Consider the following 27,895-nt stretch of genomic DNA (forward strand, 5'->3'; position numbering starts at 1 on the left):
TATATGAACATCCACAGAAAAGGGAGTGGCCAAGACCAGGGCAGGGTGCACCAGGAGGCAGGCAAGGGGCCACACAGTGGATGCAGAGCTAAGACTTTTAGCAAGCCGAGAGGATATAGCATCAGTTGCCCTGGACAACTGGATATCCCCACAGCCCTGGAAGGCCACAGTTGACCATGGACATCCCCACAGCTCTGGAAGGCCACAGTTGACCAATTTTAGGCCCAAGGTAAGCCCTGAATGAGGTCCTCACCTTGTCTCTGAAAAACCTCAAAATGTCTTGATGCCAGCTCACCATGTTCCTTTTCCTCATCACCCTGCCCTTCCTCACCCTGTCCCTCCCCCTTCCCTCCCCTTGTCCCTACCCCTTCCCCTGTCCCTCCCCCACTCCTCCTCACCTTGTCCCTCATACTGTCCCACCCCTAACCCTGTGCCTCCTCCACCTGTCCCTCTTCCTTACCCTCCATCTCATTCCCACCCTGTATTTCTCAGCCTGCCCCTCCTCTGTGCCTTCACCTCAAATTTTCCCTCCTCCTCACCTTCCCTCCTCACCCTGCCCATCAACTTCACCCTGTCCTTGCTCACCCTGTTCATCCTCCTCATCCTTCCTTCCTCCAGACATGGTGCCTCATCACCCTGTCTATCCATCGATCGTCAATGAGCCCCTCCTCCTCCCCCGTCCCTCCTCCTTCCTGTCTCTCCTCCTCACTCTGTTCCTCCCCACCCTCTTCCTCACCTTGTCCCTCTTCCTGACCCTGTTCATCCTCATCCTGTTCCTCCTACTCACACTGTGCCTACTCCTTACCCAGTTCCTCCTCACCTTCTCCCTGCTCCTCACCCTGTCCTTCCTTATCACCCGATCTTTCCTCACATTGTCCCTCCTCTTAATCTTGTTCCTCAACATCACTGTCTCTCCTCCTCATACTATTTGTCTTCACCCTGTCCCTCCTCAACCTGACCCTCCTCTTCATCCTGTCTCATGTTATACCTTCGCTCCACCCTGTCCTTCCTCCTCACCCTGTCCATCCTCACCCTGTCCATCCTCACCCTGTCCCTCCTCCTCATCCTGCTCTTCCTCCTCACTTGGGCCTCCTCACCCTGTCCCACTTCAGCCTGTCCCTCCTCTTTATCCTGTCACTTCTCACACTGACCCTTCTCCTCATTCTGTCTTCCATCACCCTGTCCCTCCTCAACCTGTCGCTCCACGTACTGTTCCTCCCCTCCCTATCCCTCCGCTAACTACCTTTCCTCCTCCCCTGTGCCTCCTCCTCGCATTGTCCTTCCTATTCACCCTGTCACCCTTCACACTGTCCACTCCTACAAGATCTCTGCTCCTCATCCTATCCTCCTCCTCACCAGCTCCCTCTTTATCCTGTTCTCTACTCAACTGTCCCTCTTCCTCACACTGTCCCTCTCTCTCAACTTATACTTCCTCCTCATGCTGCCTCTCTTCCTCATCCTGTCCCTCCTTACCCTGTCCTTCCTCATTCTGTCCAACTTCCTGCACTGTCCATCCCCATACTGTCCCTCCCCTCACCCTATCCCTGTTCTCATCTTCTGTCCCTGTCATTCTTCCTCCCCTGTGACTCTCCCTGCCTACGTGGAATCTGTGTGTGCTTGGATGCCCTGGTACCCTAGTCAGAGCTGCCTGGACTTTGGAGCTGGAGACCTTTGGGGGAGCGCAGTGAGTATAGTGGGCAGGTGTTGATGCTGAAGCTGTGGTGGGGGGCTTGACCTAGGTTCCTTGTCCTGAGAACAGGTGGTTTCCCTCTCACTGAACACACAAAAGGAAGAAAACACATTTTCCTTTGAAACCTCTTTACTTTCTCCAGTGTTTAGAACTCACAACCTATTGCTAGAATAATTTCTTTCACAGAAAGAAAAAAAAAAACATAACCACACATGTGTGTCCAACTCCAGTGGATGTTGGGTGCAGCAGCATCAGAGTTAGAATTAAAACCAAGAATGCAAAACTCTCAGCACAGGGTGGTCCCTCCCCTGCTGGAGCGGGGTCCTTCACAGTGGCCAGGGCTGGAGCATCGGCCAAGGGACACTCCCTGGACCAACCATGACCCAGCCCTCATGGTACCCAAGGCTTGTGTGGGCATCTGGAGTGGGTACTCACAGGTGTGCGGGTGGAGTGCAGACACATCCTGTCAGCTCTTGGAGTACCCTCCCGTGCCTCCGCCCTTGGTGCACTACTTGCAGGTATGCACATCAAGCACACGTGCACACTCTTGGCAGCTCACGTAGCAGCACCAGTGGAAGACGCAGCCACACTTCTCACGGCGCCGCTCAGAACGTGCGTCGTGGCCACGGCCGCAGCACAACAGGTCACAGCCGTCAATGCCAGGGGAGCTCACGTTGCAGGCACGACCACGTGTGCCAAAAGAGCCAGTGTTGGGGTTGGGCTCACAGAAGTTGGGTGAGGCCTCGTAGTAGACCAGGTCACGCTCAGTGGGCACCTTGAAGTGGGCATAGCGTGGCCGCAGTGTCTCTACCCAGCCGCGTGCCTCCCGGTGCTTCTCGGCCACCATCTCTGAGGCGCTGTCGTACTTGTCCTTGAGGAGGTCACCTACAGCGCGGAAGTCAGGCTGTGCACGCCAGCAGGTCTTCACCTCGCAGCTGCCAGACAGCCCATGACACTTGCACTTGAGGTGCACATGGTTAGCAATGGCCTGTGGGACACACATGCGTCAGGGCAGCTGGGGCCTGGACTGGACAGGGTCCCCAAACTTGTGGCCAACCGTGGCCTGCACCTGCCGAACTGAAGCCCATACCACAGCAACTTCCCTAACCTTGGAGGGGGAAGGAGGGGACAATGCTGCATGTCTGCTTGGTGCCAGGACAGAGGACGGAGTGGAGAAGGGGTTTGGGGTCTAGCCGGGAGGCAGGACTGATGACCAAGCTCCAGGAGGTGGCCAATACTTGGCTGAGGAGTGAATATCCCCTTTGGAAAAGACAGTGCTTTGCCCAAGTGGGGTTGCAGCATTTTCTCTTAGATCTATCTATCTACCTATCTATCTGAAAGACAACCAGGGAGATGGAAAAAGAGCTAATCTCCTACCTGCTGTTTCACTCCACAAGTGCTAGGCAAGCCTAAAGCCTGGAACCAGGTCGAAGGAACCTACAGCCACCTGCCCATCACCTGCAGAGAGCAGGCACCTTGTGCAGTCTCAACATCACCCTCGGAGCAGACTGAAACTGTGTCCCTTCTCTCTCTCTCCTCCTTCCTTCTCCCTCCGTTTGCCTCTTTGTCTCACTCCCTCTTCCCCTTTCCCATTTACCCTCCCTTTCCCCCTCTCTCCCTCTTCCCCCTCTTTCCTTCTGTCTCCCTCCTTCTCTCTTCCTGTTTCTCTTGGCACTTTTTAAAATTTATTATTATTATTTTATTTGAAAGGCAGAATTAGAGAAAAAGAGACAGAGATCTTCCATCTTCTGGTTCACTCCCCAAATGGCCACAACAGTCAGGGCTGAACTGATCCAAAGCCAGGAGGCAAGAGGCCTCTTCCAGGTCTCCCACATGGGTACAGGGTCCCAAGGGTTTGGGCCATCCTCCATTCTTTCCCAGGTCACAGCAGGGAGCTGGTTCAGAAATGAAGCAGATGGGACATGAACTAGCACCCACATGCGATGCCAGCATTACAAGGGGAACCGCAGCCTACTATGCATGGCACCAGCGCCCTGGGCTTCCGTGCTGCCACTGGGACCCTCCTCAGGGACTGTGCTCTGTTTCAAAGTAGGACACCAACAGCCTTGCTGGAAACTTCTGTGTGTGCCTGCTATGTGTGCTAAGCCAGTGCCCTATGTCTTGGTCTGTGGGAGTCCCAAGGAGACACAGGCTATGCTGCCTAAAGGAGATGCCACCTGGCTGTGGTGATAGAAGGCAGCGCCAAGGGAGCAGACCCCAGTCTGCAGTATGACTTGGACGCCAGGAGCTGATCAGGACCTGAGGCTGTGAGGTACTTTAAAATCAGACTACCAGCCGACATTCCCACTTGTCTTGCAGGAACAGGAGCCTGCAGCTCAGACTGGTCCTCAGACTTCGTGTCTGTGGTTCCTGCTAAGACACCAAGCACTCATTTTCCTGCCTTCTAGTTTTCAAAGTTGTGCTGCTCCAGTATCCCAAGTCTGTGTATGCCTGTCGGCTCCACATGTGTTTCCATCTCTGTTCTTGCCCATCTGTACTATGTGTCCAGCTGAGTGCCTTTAGAGGTACTCAACACACGTCGAGGTCATGTTGGTGGATTCTGGGAGGCTGCAGAGGGGATGACTGTGGTTATTCCCTGCCAGGCCTCATGTGCACTGTGAGCCCTGAGTGATTCTCTCCAGACATAACCTCCACCTCCCTCGGAGATGCCTGAGTGTGCTTTTGGGTCTTGCTGGGAAATGGGCACCATTCCTCACAGCATATCTGAAGTGCACAGCCTGGGTGCCTGGGGCTCTTATGCATAACAGTGCATGCGAGAGGCTATTTTTTCTGTCGTGCTGGAGCTGTCTATAGAAGGGCCCCTAGACCCACATTGGAGTGACCCTCATTCTGAAAAGCTGGTTTTGCCTCCCCAGGTACACAGGGTCAGCCCCCAGATTTCCTGGACACAGAAGCTGCCTACTTCTGTACTGACTTAGGCATCAGGGCACAGGCCTGCACAGAGGAGGGTTGAAGGAGTCTGCCTCCTGGGCAGGGGCTGGGAGGCTCTGGCTGCTCAGTCTGCCACCAGTGTCTTCTGGGTCTGCAGCCACTCATGCTCACTCCATGATTAGTTTTTTGAGGCTGGGAGAGCATCTTAGAGCTGGTGTTGGGATGCAGCAGGTTGAGTTGCCGTGGTGATGCTGACCGTCCAGTCCAATCCTTGCTGCTCCACTTCCCACTCAGCTCCCTGCTAAGGTGCCCTGGTCAGGCAGCAGCAGTGACATGGCTAGGCACCTGCACCCCTGTGGGAGACAGGAGGGAGCGCTTACCACCAGGGTCTGGCCTGGCTTAAGCCTGAGTATTGTGGCCATTTGGGAAGTGAACCAGTGGTTATAAGATCTCTCTTCCTCTCCCACTTTCTCCTTCCCCTCTCCCTCTCCCTGTTTTGCTGCCATCAAATGAATAGATCATGTTACAGAAGTACATCATTGGGCCCAGCAAGATAGCCTAGTGGCTAAATCCTCGCCTTGTACACACCAGGATCCTATATGGTTTGTGTCATCCAGCTCCCTGCTTGTGGCCTGGGAAAGCAATAGAAGATGGCCCAAAGTCTTGGGACCCTAGAGACCCAGAAGAAGTTCCTGGCTCCTGGCTTCAGATCAGCTTAGCTCTGGCCATTGCGGCCACTTGGGAAGTGAACCAGCAAATGGAAATCTTTTTTGTGTCTCTTTCTCTGTGTAAATCTGCCTTTTCAAGAAACAGAAATAAGTCTGTATACGAATCTTCCCCAAACTCAGTAGCCCTTCTCCAGTGCCTTGCTGGCTGGCCCTAAGCCCTGAACGTGAGTGTCTGCTATGTTCTCTGAGCAGGGCATTGGTGGGTCCATCCACTGTCTGTCAGCCTGTCTGCAGTGCCTCTGTGAGAGGTCTTAGAATCTCCATGTGGGTCTTGACATGTCTGTCCACCATGTCTCTGTAAGGGATCTTGGCATGTCTGTCCACCGTGACTTAGTGTGTCGGTCTGCTGTGTCTCTGTGCAGGGTTTGGTATGCCTGTCCACCGAGTCTCCATGTGAAGGCCTCTGTGTGTCTGCTCACTGTGTCTCTGTGTAGGGCTTTTGCACTCTGAGCCACTTGTCCTTTGGGCTCTGTGTGCTAGAGGTATGGATTGTGTCTGGCAGAGGTGTCTCTGAAATTTCCCTACTTTGACATCAGCCGTGGTCTCCCCACTTCCCCCTCTCAATGTGTGAAGTAGCTTCCGCCTCCCTTGAGGTCCAGAGAATGCCCTTGTGTGCTGTGAAGCCATTGCTGCCTCTGCTTTGCCACCTGGGCCTGATGCTTGCCTGCAGCCAGAGGCAGTGGCAGTTTTTCAGCAGGTACAGGAGGCCATGTGATTGGTTGAGGGGGCCTCTTTCTCCCCAAGTCTAGTTTGCCAGCTTGAGTCTGGTTCTGCTGTCCTGAGATGCCATACTGAGATTGCATCTTCCAGATGAAACGGGCAGCCTCCTCCTCACACAAGGGGGCGGGGAGAGGAGGACATCCCATGGGCACTGACCCCCTCTCCGCCGGGGTGAAGCTGTCAGGGCCCAGCTGCCTCAAGGGCACAGGGTGGGTGCCGGGTGTGCGAGCCCAGGAGGATATGGCACAACCTGGAGTCTGTGCACTCCCTGCCAATTGAGAAGACTCCATGTGCCCCTGCCAGTGCCCATTTCCCTGCCATGGACAGAGTGGCCATGGTGCTGGCTCCCCGGTTATGGACAGGATAGCAGGTGTGCTGGCTCCTCTGTTGAGGATGGAGTGGCCATGTGTGCAGTGGGAATGCTGCACCTTGCCAGCTGCCTACATATTTCATCTGTGCTGGAAGCTTCCTTCAGGGGATGGTGTTGCAGATACTAGGTTCCTCATGGTTTGACAAGGAAAACTATTCTTCCCACACTGTAATGCCTGACCATCTTGTGCTGCAAACATGCGAGAACCTCACAGTGCCCACCTGGGTCCCGGCAGCTCCTTGCTGGACCCAGCACATACAGGCTGAGACACTGCCCTGAAGGCAGGGCCAGTGAGTAAGTTATTGGCTGTGGCCATGTCACAAATTGGATGCAAGGCTTCGGGGTTCCTGTGCTCCCGCCACTGTAGGACAGCTGTCCTTATGTGGCCCAGAGAGGGCTGGTATGCCCGTAGGCTGTCCCAACAAGGACCTTTGTAAGCAGACTTGCAGTCCACAGTTTGGTCTTGGGTTCCAGAGGGGCATGCACTGTGATTGGGAGTGACTAGGCCAAAGCATGCTGCTCCTGCAGCCTGTGTGGGCAGAGACTCAGCGTGGTCACTCTGAGCTTCTGTCCCTTTCTCATCTGGGCTGTCCATGTCCAAGCCACTGTAGTACTCCCCCATTCCTGCCCCCTGTCCTGTGTGCACACCTCCACAACATACCCAGGCTACCTATCCACCTCTTTCTCTGGACTGTGTAGGGGCTGCTGTCAGCTAGGCCTTAAGCCCATGCCTCCCTCCTAGGGACCCTGGAGCTACAGGAGGGCTGGGGCTGGGTGCTTCAGATGCAACAGAAGGGTGCTGGGAAGGAAGTGAGCCCTTGACCCTGCTTCTAGAGACAGGGCACATACCACTGAGAGGCTGCAGCCACACACGTACCTGGCGCCCAGCCTCGTTGTTGTGGCGGTTCATGGCTGAGCGGGCATCCGGCCGGTTCTCCCGGGCATCTGCAAACTCGCGAGACACCATTCCACCAAACTCAACGTCCTCACTGCAGCCACCCCACTTCCAGCCCTCGCCTGGGGAGCCCTGGTGGCGGCTGCTGCAGCCGCAGATGGTGGCGGAGCCCTCAGCACAGGAACGCGTCACAGCAAAGGCCACGCCAGCCGAGGCGATGGCATGCACGAAGGCTGACTCTCGGGTGGCTGTGGAGAGAGCAGAGAGGGTGTGGGTGGGGCTGCACAGGTATGCCGAGGGTGAGGGGAAGAGGGGAAGCAGGAACTCAGGGAGGGGCGGCTGTGTAGAGAAGGTCCACAGGGCTCAGCCCCTGTGTCCGCAGCCAGATCTATAAGAGCCCACCTAGTCAGCTCGCTTCAGCCCAGTTCAGCAAAGCAATTCTCTCCAGTCAGCTCCAACTACAACTGTGCAGACAGGGACCAAGGGGCCACACGCACTCCTCAGGAACACAGAGCTGTCCCCTGAGCTAGTGGGAGACCATCCCACCATGGTGTACTGCAGGCATATAGCCAACTTTCAGTGACAAAAATGTACACATGATTCCAGATTTAGTTCTATGTATCCATCCGTACAACAGAAAACACTGTGTGATAAGGCAGGTGCGTGGTGAGAGACGGGTCCTGCAGGTGTGTGGCATGTGAGGTATGTGATGAAAGGTAGTTCCTGGAGTTCTGTGTTGTACCTGCAAACTGTATCAAAGTCACAGACTAGCATGCCATTTGGTACAGCAGTTGAGATTCCCCTTGGTTGTTCACAAACTCATACAGCCTGGACTGGAGTTCTTGCTCTGCTTCTTGCTGCTAATATACACCTTAGGATGTGAAAGCGGTGGCTCCAGTATTTGGGTTCCTCCCACTCACATGGGACACTAGGATTGAGATCCTGGCTTCTGGCCATGGCCCGGCCCCAGCTGGTTGGGTGTCTGGGAAGAGAGCCAGGAGATAGGAGATTGCTTACCTCTCTCTGCTTTTCAAAGACAGTAACAGAGAGGAACCAGTACTGGTGAGGGCATGGAGGAACCAGGACCTCACATGCAGCAGGAATTGGTCCAGCCACCATGAAATGCTCTGCTTTGTGAAGTCAGCATGGTCAGAGGCAGCTCACATCAAGTGCAGGCCTGGAGACAAGCCCAGGAGACACCACTGCTTCTAGAATCCCGAGCTGTGCCCCCACACCTGTTTCAGGTGGGCAGGTAGAGCACGATTGTGTCCATCACAGGCGATTCAGTTTCCCACACCACTGCCACCTTACCACTTCCTGTGTTCTGATGACATTAAATGGGAAACTCCAGAAACAGATAATTCATAAAGTTCAGAGGACACTGTTCTGTGTTGCCAGTCCAGTCACTAGGGTGTGACCATTCCTCTATGCAGTGTCCATCGCACTTGTTGCCTGCTCATCAATCCCTTGGTCACTGCAGCATAGCACTGGTGAACATCGGCTCCAGATGGTCGAGCAGCCACGTAGGTCACGGGGGAGCAGAATGAGGCTTGGTGTGTTTCCCTCCAGAGAGAGAGACAGAGAGAAAGAGAGAGAGAGAACGCAGGAGGGAACAGAGCAGGGAGAGGACTACTCAGGGAAAAGCAGCCTGAGGCTGTTGCCACCCACAGCCCAGAGATGCTCCAGAAGGAGGCTGGTCATATCCTGTAAGTGCTGTGCTACCAGCTCCCACTCCTCTCCACTGCCCAGCTGCACACTGAGCTGCATTGTGGGAACCTAGGACAGGGAAAGCAGCCTACCCAGGGTTCACACTATTCTGAGCTTCAGGTGTCCAGTGGGGTCCCGAAATGTAGCCCCTAATTGCACTGAAGGCCTACCCACATGCAGAGCGAATATGCCGAGAGAAGCCCCTCTCTTGGCATCCCAGCATGGCTGAGCTGCAGTAGTGACTCCAGAACCTTTCCAAGATGCATGGTTGTTGCTGTGTCCCTGCCCAGTGGCAGCCACATGTGCTCAGTCTGTTCCTGGTACCCTCCTAGCATCACTGGACTCCAAGGGCTGCCTCCTACTTCCCCAGGGCCCTACAGCAAACACAGGCAGTGGGAAGCCCAGGCCTACTACCCAGCATAGTGCACGCTGTACTTCTGCCATGGAGGGCAACGAAGGGCTCGCAGGCAGACTCTACCACCCTCTCTTCATGCCCTCTCTGCCCCCCAAGCACTGCACTTGGAGCCAGGACTGGAGTCTCAGCTGCTTATGGGCCCAGCTGCCCCTGCTCCAGGCCTGTGGGCTGTCTGCTGTCCTAAGGCCCCTTTGTGGGCTCTGCCTCTGCCTCTACATGGGAGGCCCTAGCTGGGGTCTCCTGTGGGACATGCTCCAGGTGCCCCAGCTTCTGCTGGCAGGTACTCTCAGGGAACCCTCAGGTGACAGCAAGGTCCTCAAGAGAACACCTAGCAAGCTCCCATCCTCCAGGAGCCAGGCCAACACAGCCCACTGCTGCCCCAGATCATCTTAGGCCCTGCCATGGGAGGCACACAGCTGGATGCACCAAGGTCCACTTTGAAAACCTGTTTGCAGGTTTCCCACAGCCCTGGTTGGCCCTTTACCCAAAGTCTGGATACCCACTTGTCCCCGTTCTTCAGCTAGAAAGCTCCTTTTCTTCTGTATCCACTCTCACCATCCTGGTCAGAAACCATCCTCACCCGACTCTGGGCTCTGGGCCTCCAGGGCTTCTCTGAGAGTCCAGCTCCTACCTGGACCCCTGGAAGACACAAGGCCACATCTGCTGGTAGCAACCTGGCCCAGGTACTAGCCTGAACCCCAGCAGCTGTGGGCTTCCCCTTCCTTCTACTCCCCCTGCCTCTGCATCTCCTCCTCAAAGTTTCCTGGTGCAGGGGCTGTCTTCTTGCCTTTTGTTTCCCACCAGGAGCACCGAGATCGACCCTAGACACTCAGGGGGTCACAGCAAAGGGCAGGAGCCCTGCCTCTCCAGGGCCCATGCCTGCCCCACTGTGTGCCTGGGTGGGCCCAACAGAGACCCCCTCCCCAGGCCTTCTCTACGCTTTGCTTGGGTGGGCTCAGCAGAGCCCCTCACAGACAATGGTTCCCCCACCTCACCCTAAGCTCCTAACACTGCTCAGGAGACAAGCAGGACTGCAGTGTCCTGTTGGGCCCCAGAGATCTGACTGCCCCAGCACCAGTGTGGGCTAGACAGCCCCTGCTGGCTCCTGGCCCTCGGTTCAGCACAGCCCTTGCCCTCATCTCCCCTTAGCTGGGCTCAGATCCTGGGTTAGGGGCTGGCCTCTGGACAGCCAGTCTTCTCCTCCCTTCTCCAGACATGCTGGAAGGTCTGTCCCTTGTACAGATTCCATCTTCCTTCCCCGATCCCTTGTCCCTGGAGTGGGCCATCCCATTCACCCAGGCAGCTGCTTCTGACCAACACTCCTCACACTGCCTTTTCCTGGCTTCTGGGAGAAGGGGCAATCTGGAGTCCAGACATGCCAGACCTTGCCCCTGCCCTGCCCATTCTAGACAAGAGTATGGCGGTCTCTGGTTATTGCTAGGAAGGCCCAACCCAAGCCCAGTTTCCTCAAGGGGCAGGCTTGTGGGTGTGGCTCAGGCTTCAACTTGGAGGGGGAGCTCCATTTTGTCTCCCACAGAACTCAGCTTCCTCTTTTTAGAAACTCAGTCCTTACAGATCAAGTCCTGGCAGTCTGGAGTCAGTCAGGGCCAGCTAAGGAAGTTGGCTTTCAGGTAGATGCAGGCTGGAAGTGCCCACAAACAAGCCCAGACCCCCAGGCCAGAACTCCCAGTGTGTGAGGCCACAGGACAAGAGCAGGTGCAAGAGCAGGGACCTAGGCAGCATAGGTGGTGCATTCAGGCCCTCAAGACACTGAGAAGCCACAGGGAAGCCTGGCAGACCCCACCTGAGGCAGGGACACAGCCAACAGCTGCAGTGCAGGAGAAACAGTCACTGTGCACACCTCTTCAAGGCTTTGAGAGAAGCTACCTGCGCTTACGGTCAGCTGCCACACTGGAAGGCTGGCTCCAGCCCTGGCAACTCTACTTCCCATCCACTAACTATCCACTAACTATCCTCTGCTAACGGCCTGGGATATCAGCGAGGACACCACAAGTGCTTGGGCTCCTGCCCCCACGTGGGAGACCCAGACAGAGTTCCTCGGTCCTGGCTTCAGCCTGGACCATTTGGGGAGTGAACCAATGGATGTAAGCTCTCCCCTCACCCTCTCCTTTTCTTTTTTTTTCTTTTTTTAGTTTCTTTTTAAAGATTTATTATTATTGGAAAGCCGGATATACAGAGAGGAGGAGAGACAGAGAGCAAGATCTTCCATCCGATGTTTCACTCCCCAAGTGAGCCGCAACGGACCGGTGCGCGCCGATCCAATGCCAGGAGCCAGGAACCTCTTCCAGGTCTCCCATGTGGGTGCAGGGTCCCAAAGCTTTGGGCTGTCCTCGACTGCTTTCCCAGGCCACAAGCAGGGAGCTGGATGGGAAGTGGAGCCGCCGGGATTAGAACCGGTGCCCATATGGGATCCCGGTGCGTTCAAGGTGAGGACTTTAGCAGCTAAGCCACGCCGCCGGGCCCTCACCCTCTCCTTTTCAAATTAAGCTTAGAAAGCAAGCAAGCCACAGCCTCTGTGCCTGTGGACCTGGCCACCAGGGGAGTCCCCTGAGCAGGGACTGTGTGCTCTAGGCAGCAAAGGGCATCTAGGGATCGTGGCACTAGGTGAGCCCTGTGTTGCATCAAGCTAAGCCACTGCTGGGGATGCCCTCGCTCCACGCTGAGGCAGGTGCTCCTTACCATTCTGGCTTCCCTGCTTCTGATCCAGGCCTGCTAACCTGGGAGGCAGAAGATGAGTCAGGCTCATATGCTCGGGGCCCACCACTCATGTGGAAGACCTGATTGGAATTTCTGGCTCCTAGCTGTTGCAGCCACTGGGGAAGTGAACAAGCAGATAGATCTCTCTTTTCCTTTAGAATAAAGGAATATTTAAAATAAATGAACATTAAAAATAAGGGCACAGGCTGGAGTCTGCTCTGCTATGGGGCAGCAGTGGGGACAGGGGATCCAGGGGAACCAACCAGCCAACCAGAAGGAGCCTCAGAGAGGATGGCAGTGGAGACAGGAAGCCCAGGTGGCCGGTCTATCCCAGACTCCATCCAGATCCCTCCATCCTCCAGAATGGACCCCACAGCTCCAGGATCCCTCAGCTGCAGCCAGCAGGAGGGAGGCCCTGTGTGATGTGACCCTAGGTGCGATCACTGAAGGGCCTCTGGCTTTGGTGAGGGTCTGAGGTCCACCACGGGGTGGGGGTGGGGCAGGGATGTTGCTCCAGTGTGGCCAAGGCACTGAAACCAGGCTCCTGGGGGAGGCAGACACTCCTGTGGTGGGCTTACTGGCAAGCTACATCACGAAAACACCAATGCACCTGCTGCGGGCAACCCCAGAGCACCAGAGCCCAGAAGCCTGGAAGCTGTCTCCTACAGGGGCTTCCCGTCATCTGCCCCAGCACCCGCTGTACCGCCCCCGGACACCTCACGGTTGCCCTGTGGTTCCAGGCTCCACACCCTTCTAGCCCCCTCGTCGTTCCCACCTTGGACAGGGGGCGACTCCGACCCTGAGCATAGCCTACACAGCTCCAGGCAGGGCTGACCCTTAGAGCTGTCGGAGCATAACGCGGGTTTTCGGGGACCCGACCCAGAGCGTCACACAAAGTGGTCCCTCGACCGCTGCACAGCCGCTACTCCTCACCAGCGTACGCCAGGGTCTTCAGACCCTGGACCAAAGCTTTACCATCCTGAGCACCTGCATATGCGCTCCGATAGGCATAGGGTCCACGTGCTCCCTCCCACCTCCGCAGAGGATGGCCGCAGACCGCGCCTCTAGGGCCGCCCACCTCCTCTGCTCCCCGCGGCCATCTCTGGGCACGCGGGAGCCGGGCCAGCGGGGCATGGGGCCTCCGGTCACGACGACGCACAAAGCCCACGTCCCGTGAGCGGAATGCGCCGCGCGCCGCCGGCCCGCCGGGCGCAGGAACCGGCTTTGTGGGGCGGTCACGCCGCGTTAGGCGCACAAAGGCCGAGCAGTACGCGGCGCGCTCCCGCGTCCTAGCAACCCCGAGGTATGCGGCGCCCGGGCCGCGGCCGCAATCCCCATTGAGACGCGCGGCGCCCACGGCGAAGGGCGTGTGAATCGCAGCAGCGAGCCTGCTCCTCCCCAGCTTAATCTTGTCGTCGTCGCGGGGACATTGTGCTCCGAGTCGGCCCGGCGGGGCGGCAGCCGGCCCCCTCGGGTCCAAAGCCCCCGCGCCAACCGCTGAGGGGCAACACATAAGGAGGGGGTCAGGGGTCGCACTCGGGCCTGTGCGTGGGCCAGGGACACACAGGGCGGGTGGTGACAGACCACCCCGAGGGGAGATGGGCAGGCAGGGGGCCAGCTGCTGAGGGCAGTCGTCCAGGCCATTGGCAGGAACTAAGGGCAGCCAGCACTGGGACCACTAGGTGCTGTGTGTGAGGTGGGCCTGGGGTTCAGGGTGCCGGCTGGTGAGTGAAGTGCAGGGAACCCCAGGATAAATTGGGCCCACCCCTGGAGCCAGCAAGCAACTCCCACTCTCCCAGGCAGAGAAACAGGCTTAGTGTTGGCAGACATCCAGGGCTGCCAGGGCCTAGATACTGGAGCCCTGCAGAGGATGCCCTGACTTTAGATACCACCCGTCCCCCTCCCCAGGAGTCAATGATACCAGCATCCTGCCAGTCCCGGGGCAGCCAAGCCCACTCACTGCTGTTTCATACTGTCTTAGGGGCCCTGGGACTGACCAGCCTTCCCAAGACAAGCTGTCCTGCCCACTTTGCCTCACCAGGGTCAAGAGATGGGTGTGCCCAGGGCCTGCCCTCAGGGACAGACAAGCTGATGTGTGCCCCCCTCTCGGCCCTGTTCCCAGCACTTGGGATTCCTGGCATGCTTTCTACACCGGGAGGAGAAGGCTCTCCACAGCCAGCCATGGTGGCTGGAGTGTGGGCACCTGCGTCTTCCTCCACCTCCTCACATGCCTGTTCACATGCAACACTGATCCGCCCACATACACACATCTGCACATGGACATGCGCAATGCACAGTAACACAAGTGGACACAAGCACGCACACACAGGAGGCTGGGGCCTCTCACAGCCAGCTGGGTGGCATTAGACTATTCAAAGAACTGCCTCAGCAGGGGTGGCCAGGCACCCCATAGTACCTCCACAATGCAGGGGTGACCTCTGACACGATTAGGGTTGCCCTGAACCTAATCCAATCGGATTGATTACTGGCAAGCACAGTCAGCAGCCAGACAGGGCCTCCACAATGGCCTCCCAAGCCAGCCTCTCTATGGAGCACCAGGCTGGTCACCAGGGTCCAGGGATTCCTCTTTTCTATTTTAATCAGGTGGAGTGGTGGTCAGGGAGGTCCAGGCAGCTCGTTCATTCAACAGCAAGGTGGGGTACAAAAGAGGAGCCCAGAGGGCAGGCAGGAGGCAGTAAAGGAGGAGTGGGGGTTAGTAGGAAGAGGCAGTCGAGGAGGAAGAATGGGCATAAGTGGGAGGAGGCAGTGGAGGAAGAGTAGGGGTGGGTGAGGGGGGCAGTGGAGGAGGAGGAGAAGTGGGGATGGGTGGGAGGTTGCAGTGGTGGAGAAGGAAGATTGGAGGTGGTTTGAAAGGAGCAGTGGAGGAGGAATGGGGTGGATAGGAGGGGGCAGTGGAGGCCACTCCCTGAGGTGACTCTCACATCAAGGATGAGTAGGGCTCCCCCAGGCCCCCATGGGAGCTCCTGCATTTCTCCAGGTTCCTTAGGATGGGACTTCACCCCATCCCCAGGCACCTGTGTCCCTGTGGATCTGCCCATTGGTATCAGTGGGAGATCCTCATCCACTGAGCCTAGATAGCACCCACACGGAGTCAAGTCCTTAGCTGTCTTCCCTCCTGTCACACACAGCTGCTCTGACCTCTGACCTGCAGTGAGCCCTCACCTCAGGAACTTGGGGGCCCTGACCTCTGACCTGCAGTGACCCCTCACCTCGGGAACCTGGGGGCGCTGACCTCTGACCTGCAGTGAGCCCTCACCTCGGGAACCTGGGGGCCCTGACCTCTGACCTGCAGTGAGCCCTCACCTCAGGAACTTGGGGGCTCTGACCTAAGACCTGCAGTGACCCCTCACCTCGGGAACCTGGGGGCCCTGACCTCAGACCTGCAGTGACCCCTCACGTTGGGAACTTGGGGGCCCTGACCTCAGACCTGCCTCGGCCAAGACATGGCAGTCCATGAGAATATCTCCCTGGCTACTCCACTCCTGACAAAACTTGGAGGGCAAGGAGTCAGGCTGTGGTGTGGGGGTAACGCACTAGCAGAGCCTGGCAGGAGAGGGAGGAAGAGGGAACCCTGCAGGGGCTGTGGGAGGGGCTGGGTCATGGCTTTGTGGGCACAGCCTTAAGGCAGAGCCCCCATGGTACTGGAACAGTGCTCAAAGCTGCAGGAGTCCCTGATGGGATGCTCCAGAACTCCCCTAGGACCCCAAGTCTTTGCACCTGGGGACAGAGGTGGGGTTGCCCATTCCCCAAGCAGGTGTACGTACAGGTGAGGACTGAGGCTGATTAGCTCAGTGGGGTCTGTTGGATGAGGATGATCTGTCAGGCATAGATGGTGCCCCCAAATTAGTCTCCCAAGGTAGCCTGGCAAGGTACACAGCACTGATGATAGGCCCTGGGGGTTGCACCACTGTCACAGGAATGGCTCCCAGCCCAGCCTCGCCCATTGCAGCCGTTTGGTGGTGAATGGACGCTATCTCTCATGGCCTCTTTATAATGCCCCTTTCTGATAAATAAGTAATGTTTGAAACACCGGCAAAACCGTGTATTCACAGATACCACCAGTCTATATGTAGGAAATTCTACAGAAAACACACAAATTCTCAGAACTAACAAGTCAAGCAGTGCCATAGCATGGTATCGAATGTAAAGCATGGTGCTGGGTGCAAACCTGCAGACACTGCCTCGGGTGTTTCATGAGACACACAACCACTACCTTGCCTTGACCCTGGTCCTGGCCCTAACCCTGAGCCATGGCTGCTGGGCCTGACCTTGTCTGCTGCCGCTCCCCACACTTCCTGGTCTCTGTAACCACTGTGCCACTGTTTCCTCCTATCAGTCTTCACATGAGAACACGCGTTGCTTGGGTTTCTAGAATGCTAAAGTTGCTGACATACAGCCACTCTGGTGTGGTCTGCACACTGTTGGGGGACCATGCTCTATAGACATGCCAATCAGTAAGAAACCATCCTAAGTGTGCACAAAAATCTATCACAAATACATAAAATTGTAAAGTAAAATTTTCTATATTTAAAAAGTTGTGTTTCCATATATTAGAAATGAGTAATTAAGATAAAGTTAAGAGGACACTTTCATCTACAACAGCATTAAGGAATGGAAGCACTTAGAAACATGCCAACGCAGAGTGAAGGACTCATGTGCTGGGAAGCCCCAAACACACTGCAGCAGTGAGGCAGCCTCTGCCCCTCACTGGGAGCCATTCACTTGCTCACTGCGATCCCAGCTGAGGGCTCAGGCTGCCGCTTGTGGAGAGCAAACAACTGACCCTGAGGTTCAGAGTTTTAGGAAACCCAAAGAGCTAGACAGTCTTGAGCTGGGGATACCCCTTCCCCATTTCAGATCTGTCCCAGAGCTGCATGAACCCTTAGGCTGGGGGGACACTTACATCACCAGATGTCAGTGCAAGGGCCAGACCACTGTGAGCTCAGGCTGGCATGCCTGCTTCCACAAGGCATCTAAACAAACTGGGCTTCATCTTGTGGTCAGGTTAGGGTACCATCGGGATGCAGCACCCTGGTGGGCACTGGTTTAAGTCCCCGTAGCTCCACTTCTGATCCAGCTCCCTGCTAATGTGCCTGGAAAGGCAGAGGAAGACTGGACCCACATGGAGTTCTGAGCTCCTAGCTTTGTCCTGGCCCAGCCTTGACTGCTGCGGGCATTTGCCAAGTAAGCTAGCAGACAGAAGATTTCACTATACCTGTAGCTCCTTAAAATAAACACACCTTAAACAACAGCAATCAACCCATTCACCTGTGTGACAAGTAGACCAGCACAAGGCAGGAAACACTGGAGATCAGACCTGGTCAGCTGTGGAGTCCAGAAGACAAGGGCAGTCCTGCAGCTCCACACCAGAGAGGCAGGCCAACTAGGATGTTTCTCCAGACATACGCACCCAACAGGCCCACCAGATACCCAGCATCACCAGCTATTAGGGAGGAACATAGCCTGGAGCCTTGGGGTGGCTGGAGGAGCAGGGATGAGCCTTACCCCAATCTCTCTATGTCCATCTCGGTCTCTCTGTTTGCCCCTTTCTGTCTCCATCTCTGTCTCTCTCCTCCTCCCTCCCCATCTCTGTCTCTATCACTCTCTCCTCCCCCACTATCTCTGTTTCTATCACTCCTCTCCCCATCGTCTGTCTCCCTCTCTGTCCATATCTGTCTCTGTGTGTGTGTGTCTCTGTCTCCTTTTCTCTTCCTGTCCCCTCCTCTCCATCGCCAAAGGGTGGGGACACAGTCAGCAGGATCCTTGGTGACTGTGTGGCCAACCTGCCCAAAGCCCTCCCCACCACCAACCTGAGCCACTTACCTCTGTCCAGCACAGGGCCAAAGATGGCCAGGCTGTCCACAGTGGTGCAGTTCCAGCGGCGGCCACGGAACTGGTGCTGGCACTCCTGGACGCCCAGCCGCACGCCCTCTGCCACGCTGGGCATGATCTCCACGTAGTTCCTGCAGAAGCGCAGCTGCTTGGGCACCAAGCCAGGGATGCTAGCGCACAGCACAGGGTGTGTGCCCAGGGAAGAGTGCTGGGGCCCGACAGCCAGGGACCTGGTGGTGGGGAGGCAGACAATCAGGATCACCAGATGCAGGACACCCAAAGGCCAGCCTCCACAGGGGGCAAGAGGGAGACCTGCTCTACCCCATGTCCTGGGTATAGCTGCAACACAACTCCAGGAGGGCAGCCAAGTGGGGTGCAGCAACACCTGTGGACACTGGGTTCCCAGAGGCAGTATGGGTGGTGATTGAGGGATCTAGCAGGTGGCCCAGGTTAGAATAGGGCACCCTGTGGTCAGGGAGAGCAGTCTTCTGGGGTGGGAGTATGGCCCAGGCAACATCACATCCAACCCTACTTCCCGGAGTCCCGTGTGCAGGGCAACAGGTACAAGGGCACTACTAGATGGATGAGATGGTTTGGGCGCCCTGAGAGTCTTCCTCTCACCTCCCACCAACATCTGTAAGCAGCAACATGGATGCATGCGAGCCAAAGGGGCAGCCTGCCCACAGGTTCAGGGCATAAACCCGCACCCACATCTCCATCCCACCTTAGCCTGTGTCCCTGGTCACCACTGCAGGTGTTTTTGGAGCCCAGGGTTCCCATATGACCACGCATGGGAAGGCCACCCAAGGCACCTGCTGCCACTACTGGCAGCTGTGAGGTCATCCCCTCTGCCCACGTGGTCACCTGGAGGTCACCCTGTGCCCTAGCCAGGCACTCAGCTTCTGCAGTACCATACGTAGTCTGATCAGCTGGGTCACTACAGGCATGAAGGGAAGCTCTCATCTCTGCATGGGACAGGCCAGGCCAGGCCAGACCAGGCCAGACCAGGTGCTCCAAGCCCAGAGAGAACATTGCCCAGGAGAGCTCCAGGGGCTGCTCCTGGACAACACCTGCCCTCCTTCTCTTCAATCCAGAGGCTACCCTGCCACCTCCCTAGCAGCCGAGTGTCCCCCTCAGTGTCACGTTCTCTGTCCATCACTCCACTTGGTGGCCTCTCTGTCTGGGCCCACTGCTACCTGCGGGTATTGGGCATGCCTCTTCCTCTCAGAGCTCCATCCTCACTGGCCCAATGTGGGCCTTGGTCTTTAGCCTACAGGCCAGTTCTGAGCCCTGGATGTCCAGGGCCCTGGTCAGAGCACTGGGGCAGGGGCTGGCTGGGGTAGATTCTCCTGGCTGCCTTGTCAGCTCGCTGGTTTCCTTCAGCCTCAGAAGGACCATGGGTGGAGGTGGCCAAGCTGCCTACCAGTCATGCTCACACTGAGTGCTTCGAGAATCCAGAAGTTCAGCACAGGGCCTTGAGGCAGGGTCTAGCGGCCCACTTACCCACAATTGAGGGGCTGGTTTATCTGCCCCAGGATCCAGGAACCTTCACTTCCACTCACCCACAGGGTGACTGACACTCCCCACGGATCCTCCTTGTGAAGCTACAGGAGTGTGAGTGATGCGCTTGCCTGCGTTTTCCGGGTATGGTGTGAGTGATGTGCCTGCTCACATGTTCCAGGTGCGATGTGACACACCTACTCACGTGTTCCTGGTGCAGTGTGAGTGACTTGCTTGCCTGCGTGTTCCGGGTGCGGTATGAATGATACACCTGCCCTTGTGCCCAGGCGTGCAAGTTGCTGTCTGTGTGGGAGGGGAAGGTGATGGAGGCTGAGTGGAGGGACAGGTGGGCTTGGGCCTCTGAAGGTGGGGCCAGTTGTGCCCCTGGTGCTTCTTGTCTTCAAAAGTGTGGGGGAGGCATGCAGGTTCGGATTGGGGCCACCGAGGGCCCTGTGAGTTGTGTGCATTCATTTACCTGTTAAAAGGGAGCGCATTCTGAAGTTGGAGCTGCCGGGCTAGGGGCCTGCGCGGCCTGGCAGATCCAGCAGCTCCCTTCCAGCCTCACCTGGGAGACAGGTGGAGTGGGACTCATGAGTGTGCAAGCCCTCCCAGCCTCCCGCCTCTGGGGTGCTGAGTCAGCTCGCCCTGCTAGGCTCCTGGGCAGGCCCTGGCTCGTCGCCGCCTCTGCAAGCTGTGGAGCGGGCAGCAATGCCAGCTGCTCCAGCTGCCCCAGCCTCCACCGACCCTGCCAGGCCCCTCCTGCTCAGCTCTGCAGACCTGCGTCAGGGTCCTGGAAGGAGGGGTCAGGCAGGGTCTCACAGGGAAGACTGGGTGCTGAGTGGGGGAAGGCTCAAAGGCTGAAGAAGGCTGCACTTGGCATGGGGACCCTAGGCCCCGCCGGGGACAGTAGGCTGAGCCAGTTCTCAGGTCCGCAGATGACCCCACTGCTGTCAGCTCCAAAGGGCAGAAGGTGCTGGTGACTGGTCAGGAGCAGGGCTCCTGTGCAAGCCCAATAGCAGCAGCCATGCCGACTTCCTGCCTGGAGGGGATCAAGGTGGGTGCCAGGCCTGATGGCTGCACTTGTGGTTGCAAGATCCCCACTCCAGACTCCCACTGCTGCTGCAGCATCCAACCTCTAAATGGCTGCCTCTGTCTACATTGAGGCATAGCCCAACCCCTTTGCACAACACTCTTCTCCCCTTGACCTTGAATACTGTCCAGGACAGTGTGGGATGCCCAGGGGTCTGAGACACCAGTGAAGATATGGGTTAATGAACCAGAAGCCCGGGCAGGAGTTGGGGTGCAGCTGCATGCTGAGGATATCTCGGAGTGGAATGCTGGGCAGGGTGGGGGGATAGACTCGAATCCCTGGGGTTTGCAGGTGGTTCCTGGCGACTCCTCAGCCGTGCACAGCCCACCAGTTACACCCCAGGGGTCTTCTCACCTGAGGGTTTCTCAGGTGTGTAAATCAGGCTCCAGACAGGGCCCGTGGGCTTTAGTGGGGACACTCACAGAGGGACTGGGTGCTGGGGTCCAGAGTGGAGCCTGCTTTTGGCCCACTTCACACCCACTCTTGGCTCTCTCTGATGTGGGCATGACAAGATCTAGAGTCTACTGACAGCCTAGCAGGATAAGCAGGGCTGGCATACACCATCACATCTACACCTGAGGGTTCATGCCAGCCCCATAAGGAACGGCAGCTTCAGCTGCTTATCGGGACACCAGAGCCCAGTGTCCCTCCAGCCTCCAAAGCCCAACATGTCCCCAACAAGACTGTAGTCCCTGGGCACCCCCAGACCATCCCAACAAGATGTAGCCCCTGGGCACCTCCAGTCTATCCCAAGACTGTAGCCCCCAACAGCTTCCCAGACCATCCCAACAAGATGTAGCCCTTGGGCACCTCCAGTCTATCCCAAGACTGTAGCCCCCAACAGCTTCCCAGACCATCCCAACAAGAACCTAGCCTTTGTGGCTCCCCATCTCTCCTCTGCCTTCCCCCATGGCTGGGTAGGAAGAAAGCTGCAGCCCCAGGTGTTGGTATAACCACCAAGGGGACAGTGGAAAAGACCTCAGAATGGCCATGCTGTCAGGTAGGCCTTGGGGGGTTCCCGGGGAAGGGGGAGCACTTTGGTGGCTGTGTCAGGCCCTGGCCTCCTTTCCTGTCCCCATCAGGCCTCAGGTTCATTCTGTTTCTTTTCCTCCCACTCAGAGCTCAAATGCAGTGCCATGTAGAAGTGTGTTGAGGGGTGGCCCTACCCCCTCTGCCAGGTCTCGACCATGGCTGTGGCCATGTGAGCCACGCCTGCAGCCCATAAGCACTAATGGTTTTCTCCCCCATGCCTTACTCCTGTGAAAGGCCGGGCGCCTGGCCAGGGCTGTGGCAGAGGCGCTGGCTGTGACATGCAGGGAAGGAAGAAGGCGGGCGGCTGGCCAGCAGAGGCCTCCAGTGTCTGTTCAGTCCCATGTGAATTCTGGCGTCTTTGTGCATGGCCCTGCAGGGAACCAGCTGCTACCCAAGGACAGAGGCTTGGGAAAGAGGGGGCTCAGCCATGGGGTCCCCTGAGACCACACTGCTGCCTGCCAGCCTATGGTGTCTCAGGTTTCCAAGTCCTGGCACATTTTCCTTGGTAGCTGCCATTGGCACACCCCCAAGTGGCCATGCATATGTCTTGGGTTCCCTGAGAGTAAGGTGGGGACTGACTGCGCACTTCAGTGTGACTCTTCTGGGTGCTGCGGCCCCCTGCCCTTCCCAGGCCTGTGGGGCACAGTGGTCAGACAGCTTATATCTGAGTGGACGGGAGAAGTGGGTCCACTACCGGACTCAGCTGCCTGTGGTTCCTCTGGACCTCAGTGGGGCCAGGCTGTCTGGACAGTTCACCTCTAGGGAGCATCATCATCCCTGTCTTGCCCACTGCCTCCCCAGGCGCCTGGGCTCAAGCTCGTCTCTCCTGCCTGAGGCGAGAGGTCCCTCTCCTGGGGAAGATGGCTGCCTGGAGTCAGACATGGTGAAGCCATGTGTGCCTGCTGCCTATGGGCAGCCCTGGCCAAACCTCGAGTTTGCTGAAGGGGCAGAGAGACCCTGAAGCCCTCACATCACCCTCAATCCCTGACTTCCAGGGTCAGGGCCTCATTGTGGATGGGTACGAGGCTCCTGTCCTTAGACTGGAGGCCTCCAGGGGTAGATGGCCTCCAGCTGGCCTGGCAAAGGCTCTTTTCCTTAGAATGGGACTGCCCTGAGGTGCCTACCTGCCCCCAAGACCCTCGGGTTCTATCTCCTCCTTCCCAGCAGTGTGGGAGGACCACTCCCTGGGAGCAGCTCCCTAGCTGGGGCCAGCAGCGTCCCCGCCCCAGGCTCCCCCCGGCAGCCTGGTGCTGCCCGCGGGGCCAGGATTACCGACACATATTTCGAGCGAGTCCCGGCAGGTGGGGAGGCCCCCATGCCCGCGGCCAGGCATTTGCCAGCTTCCCTGGGCGGCAGCGGCACGTTTCACAGGGAGGAATGTGGACGTGCCAATGGGAGAGACGTGGACAAAGTGTCCCCCGGGGAGGCCAGAAGGAAAACCAAGTCATAGGTACCTGGTGCTCCAGCCTTAGGCAGTTTGTCTTCAGACCCCCATGCTCAGTTCTGGCTTTCCATCCATCACAGCCTCATGAACAGTAACAGAATCTCTGAGCCTCGGGGAGAGATGCAGGCCCTTGCCTTCCCCTCTGACATAGGTGCTGGCATGTGGACAGGCCCCTGGCCAACAGGACAGAGCTACATTGGTCCACTCCTCCTAGGAGTCTGAACCTGCTCACCCTCTAATAACCAGGCCCCCAGCATATTCACAGCCAGTCCAGCTGGTCCTGGCAGCTCGCCCTCTCCCAGGTACCATGAATGGCATCTACTCACATTCTCAGGAACCCTGGGCTGCCCAGTGCCATTCTGCTTTCTCATCCCCCACAGCCTCTGTTCCCAGTGCCTGTGGGACCACATGGGCATCTGACCCCACCTCCAACTACCCACTGGTCTTGCTGCAATGTGGGCGGTGGCAGTAGCCCTTTCCCTCCAACTTTGCAGAAGGCACAGGCGTGAAATCTTGTGCTGGGGCTAAGTATATGCTGAGGACGCCTGGGTGCAGCAACCAGCGCCATGAAGCCATGAGACCACTATGCTCCAAGTACCACAATGTATTGGGTCACGGTAGGTTTTGGCCTGTAGGGCCTGAGCCTCACCTTCCACCCCTGTTGCATCTCAGGTAGGAGGTGGAGCTGCCAGGAGCTGAGCACACGCCCCTCCCTGCAACCGCGGGAAGAAGTGGCCAGCGGGTCATTTGTGGCACTTTCTCCCACAGAAGGGTCTAGGAAGTTTACCCGAGTGAAACAGAAAATTGTGAGAAAAAGGAGGCTACAATTTAGTGAAGGGGAGAAGGGTCAGGCAGCCTGAGACGTCTGGCATGCCTAGTCTCAGAGCCTGGTGCTCTGACCCCATGGTGAGGCTCTGGAGCCTCCTGAGGGGAGAGAAAAGCTCCTTGGGTAGAACTGCTGCAGGCAGGGCCAGCAGGTGGTCCTGACACCCTCAGCCCTGGGGCCAGCCCCTCATCTGTGAATTTAACTGGGATATTCTTGCCCTTGCAAGCAATGGAAGTGTAGAAGAGGGGGATATGAGGGGGAGGAGCAGAGACAGACAGGTGCAGAGGAAGGGGAGGTCTCCTATGCAGGTAGCTGCCCCTCCATCGGCCCTCCTGCTCCATGCTGCAGCCCACCACTCACAGGCCATGCTGGCCCTGGCCCTCCATGAAGTGTCCTCCCACCTGTGTACTCACCGTACAAGCCCCTACCCTCCCACACCCTCCATGTCCCCTAGGGACAGTGTACCCTCGCCTGGGCAGAGACTTCACACAGTGTAACCTGTGGGGCTTTGAGGGGTAGAGGATACTCAAGCCAGGTCTCTGGGGCCTCCCAGGATGGTTGTGGCTGGTCTTTCGGGGCAGGGGAGGCTGAGAAGGATTTGAAGTTGGGGTCCCTGAGGGGTTTCTGTCCTGTCACACAGGCAGGCTGGCTTACATGTCAGGGGCTGGAAGAAGGCTGGACCCGGGACTCATGCTGTCTGGCCCAAGGCCACCAGGGTGACCATATTCTTGGTGGCTTAGCTTTGGTGCAAGGTGGATCAGTGAGGGGGCAAGAAAGATCCTTGGAGGGCTCTCAGGAGGTGGAGGATTGCTCCCTGGCCAAGGGAAGCAGGGCAGTGGCCTCAGCAAGCAGGCCATCCAGGTGGCATGAGGGGCAGGGACAGGAACTGAGGATGCCAGCAGAGGTGGCTGTGGTGGGGATCTGGTAGTGTAGCCTGGTGCAAGGAGTGGGGGGGGGACTTGGGACCCTGCCGAGAGTTACCACTAACACGGCTACAAAACCCTCTAGCCAGGCCTGAGGGAGGAGGAGACAGCCCGTATGCCCACAGCCTGTCCCAGTGACACACAGTTGATACCCCTTGGATGTGTGAGGGAGTAGGCCCCCACTGGGCACCCAGTTGATCTTGTGGGTCTGCCTGGCTAGGGACATTTCCTGGGGTTCCCAACTGTCCCTCTGCCTACCTTCGGGCCAAGAACTACAGCCATCGACCAAGGACTCAAGCTACCTCTCTCCACCCCTCCTCCATCCATGCTACCAAGGGATGTCTTCCAGGTCTGGCCTTGCTCCCCTACATGCTGAATTGGCGAAGGGCAGAAGGAAGGAGCCCATCCGAAGCCAACCTGTGTGTCCTGATGCTGCGGGTTGTGGGGGGACTTGGTGACCCCAGGAGCCTCCCCTAAAGCGGGGGTTCTTCAGGAGTTCATCAAGTGTGGAATCCCACCGAGAGCAAAGGCACAGGGAGAAGGAAGTGAGAGGTTCCTGGAAGCCATCCCCAATCACACCCAGTGGCTCCAGGAGCCCCTTCCCCTGGGGCTGAGGGAGGACCTGGTTTCCTCCCTGTGCCTGACCCTCCCCTGGACGGTGGGAGTGGGTTACCTGTTGGTGAGCCAGGTCAGGGACCGGTGGGTTCGCACGGGACTAGGACCTCTGGGAGTGGAAGGCAGCTCCCTTCTGTAAGAAGAGCACCGGGCGAGGCCGTGTCCTCCCGCGCCCGGGGAAGGTGCGGAGGTAGTGGGTCCTAAATTAGAAGCCTGGTGCGGGATCCCACAGTCCCTGAGCTTTCGAATGCAGTCTGCGGCTCACCACAGCCGGCAGAACCGGCGTCAGTGCCCGCGCCCTCTCGGGACTGCACCGGGGCACTAGGTGTCGGGCGGTAGGTGCCGAGTGCCAGAACACGCTGGGGGGACCCCAAGCGCGGCCCCGCGGCCCGACCCATGTTCCACGCAGCGCCGCGGGCTGCCCCCGCGCCCCGCCTCGCCCTGCCCTGCCCTGCCCTGCGCCCCATCCCGGCTCCGACGCTCCTGAAGCTTCTCTGAGAGAAAAATTATTATCGGATTAGATGTACTTGGGCTCGCTCGGTCTTCCCCTTCCCTCCGCATAATTATTATAATTCCAGCCGAGCCGTCGGGAGGACTCCCCGACTGGGGTCTCCGGGCGCCCGCATTCCTGCGCCGTGTGGGTCCAGCCTTGCACGGGGGAGGGGACCCGGCCTGGCGGCGTTGGCTGGGAGAGGGGCCTCTGCCGGGTTCCGCGCCCCCGAGGTAGGTAGCTCAGCTCAGCTCCCGACGCCTTCGCTGGGGACCTGTCCAACCGCCAGGTGCCTGGTCTGGGGCGGAGGGCTCGCGGGATTACTAGGCAGCTACGGGCAGGCGCTCCGGGAGAAACCCGGGAATCCCGCGCCGGGACGGCCCAGTGCGCCCTGCCGCCTGCTCCCCGCCCGGTCCTGGGACTTTACGTAACCGCGCCGCCGAGCTGGGTCTTGTCTCAGCGACTTTGTTTTAGGGGTGTGTGTGTGTGTGTGTGTGTGTGTGTGTGTCTGTGTGAGAGAGAGAGAGAGAGAGAGAGAGAGAGAGAGAGAGAGAGAGAGAGAGAGAGAGATGCGGCCACCTAGGACAGTACCCACTAACTTCCCCCTGCGCGCCTTGTTTTCTCGCTGGGTGCTCAGTGTGGACGGTCGCTCCCTCTGACCTCGGACAGCTTCTCCCCGCCCGACGCTCGGGGCGACTGGACTCTTCCTGGCCAATTCCCCAGGCTCCCGGAGCTCACGTCCCTGGAAGCTCAGCCACCCGCGTCCCAGCCACGGTTCCGTCAGATCTAAAGCGGCGCTCAGAAGGACCGCTGTCCGTGAGCGGGGAGCAGGTTCCTGGCCACCGCCAGGGCTGTGCCCGAGGGGACCCGAGAGCGCGGGGCGGTCACTCACCACCAAATGGGGTAGCTGCCCAGCGCCGTTCCCAGGCTGCACAGTAGTAAGAAGTAGCTGGGCAGAGCCATTGCCGGGCGCGAGAGCGCGCAGGGCTGGAGTCCGCCCCGAGAGCGCGGGCGCCCGCAAGGGCTGGGCCCTGGGAGCTGCGGCTGCTGCGGCGCGGGGCCCTGCTGTGGCCGCGGGGTGCGCGGTTGTGTGCGCGGCTGTGCGGGCTCCGAGGGCGGCGCTGCGCCAGGTGGGCCGGCAGCCCGGCGGCGGGCCGGGGCCCGGGGCGGGGCAGCGCTGCGGGGGGCGCCCGCCAGGGCCCGGGCGGGGCGGGGCGGGCGGGGCCCTGGGAGCGGCGGCGCAGGCCCCTCCTGCAGCCGTAGATGCGCGGGTGCGCTACGGCTGCTGCAGGTGCGCAGGGCGCTGTGTGCGCCCTAGTGGAGTGTCCAGGTGTGCTCCAGGAGCCAGACGGCGTGGGTTGCACGGGCACCTAGGACGCGAGGCGAGGTTACGACGGCTGTGGGCGCCCCAGACCCCGTCTTTGGGGGTCCCTGCGCTCCCGTGGGGGCGCGCCATCTCTCTCACGCCCGCCCACGTTTATTCCTTGTCCTCTGCTTCCTCCCCTGTCACCGTGCAGGGTCAGTGTCCACCATGGGAGGCCCCTCCCGCCGCTCCGGGTTTTTCTGCCTGCCCCCAGACCTTTGTCTGTCGGCCTGTGAAGCTTCCAGACTGAGGAGGGGTTGGGCAGCGCGATCTGACCTGGAGACAGTGGTCTGCTGGGAGGAGTGGACTGTGTCGCAGCCCAAGGATGGGTGCCTTTGCCTTGTCCCTGCCACCCACCGGGTTGGAGGACAGAAGCTCCTGGTGTCGGTGGGGGGCCGGGGTGGGGTGGACGAGGGGATAGGGGCTCCCAGATCTCTAAGGCTTCCCATCAGCCAAAGGAGGACCTGCCTGCTCAGATGCCACTTTGGAGGTCACCCTTGTGGTCTGGGGAGGAAACCTGCCCCCAGGGTGCTGCCCCTGAGTGGTGTGGGCATTTTCAATCCCAGCTTGAGACTCAGCTTTTGCTTTCATAGTCCCAGTCCTCTGTCTCTTGGCTTGGGTTTG

General features: G+C 58.4%; 1 protein-coding gene across 1 annotated transcript; it reads right to left on the reverse strand.

The window, feature by feature from the left end:
• Positions 1–1,809: 1,809 nt before the first annotated feature.
• WNT3A (Wnt family member 3A) lies at positions 1,810–27,016 on the reverse strand. The gene is made up of 4 exons (XM_004586335.2): positions 26,801–27,016; positions 17,980–18,218; positions 7,278–7,543; positions 1,810–2,678 (listed from the first exon to the last, which is right to left on the reverse strand). The coding sequence occupies exons 1-4, from the start codon at positions 26,869–26,871 to the stop codon at positions 2,199–2,201; spliced, it is 1,056 nt and encodes a 351-aa protein (XP_004586392.1). The 5' UTR covers positions 26,872–27,016; the 3' UTR covers positions 1,810–2,198.
• Positions 27,017–27,895: the final 879 nt, after the last annotated feature.

The sequence above is a fragment of the Ochotona princeps genome, chromosome 19, assembly GCF_030435755.1.
Source record: "Ochotona princeps isolate mOchPri1 chromosome 19, mOchPri1.hap1, whole genome shotgun sequence".
NCBI lineage: Eukaryota > Metazoa > Chordata > Mammalia > Lagomorpha > Ochotonidae > Ochotona > Ochotona princeps.

Coding starts and splice junctions, on each gene's coding strand:
- WNT3A (XM_004586335.2), bottom strand. CDS start 26,871: ATGGCTCTGCCCAGCTACTTCTTACTACTGTGCAGCCTGGGAACGGCG. Junction 7,544..17,979: donor TGGCCCTGTGCTGGACAGAG/GTAAGTGGCTCA, acceptor CTCTCTCCACAG/CCACCCGAGAGTCAGCCTTC. Junction 2,679..7,277: donor ACAACGAGGCTGGGCGCCAG/GTACGTGTGTGG, acceptor TGTGTCCCACAG/GCCATTGCTAACCATGTGCA.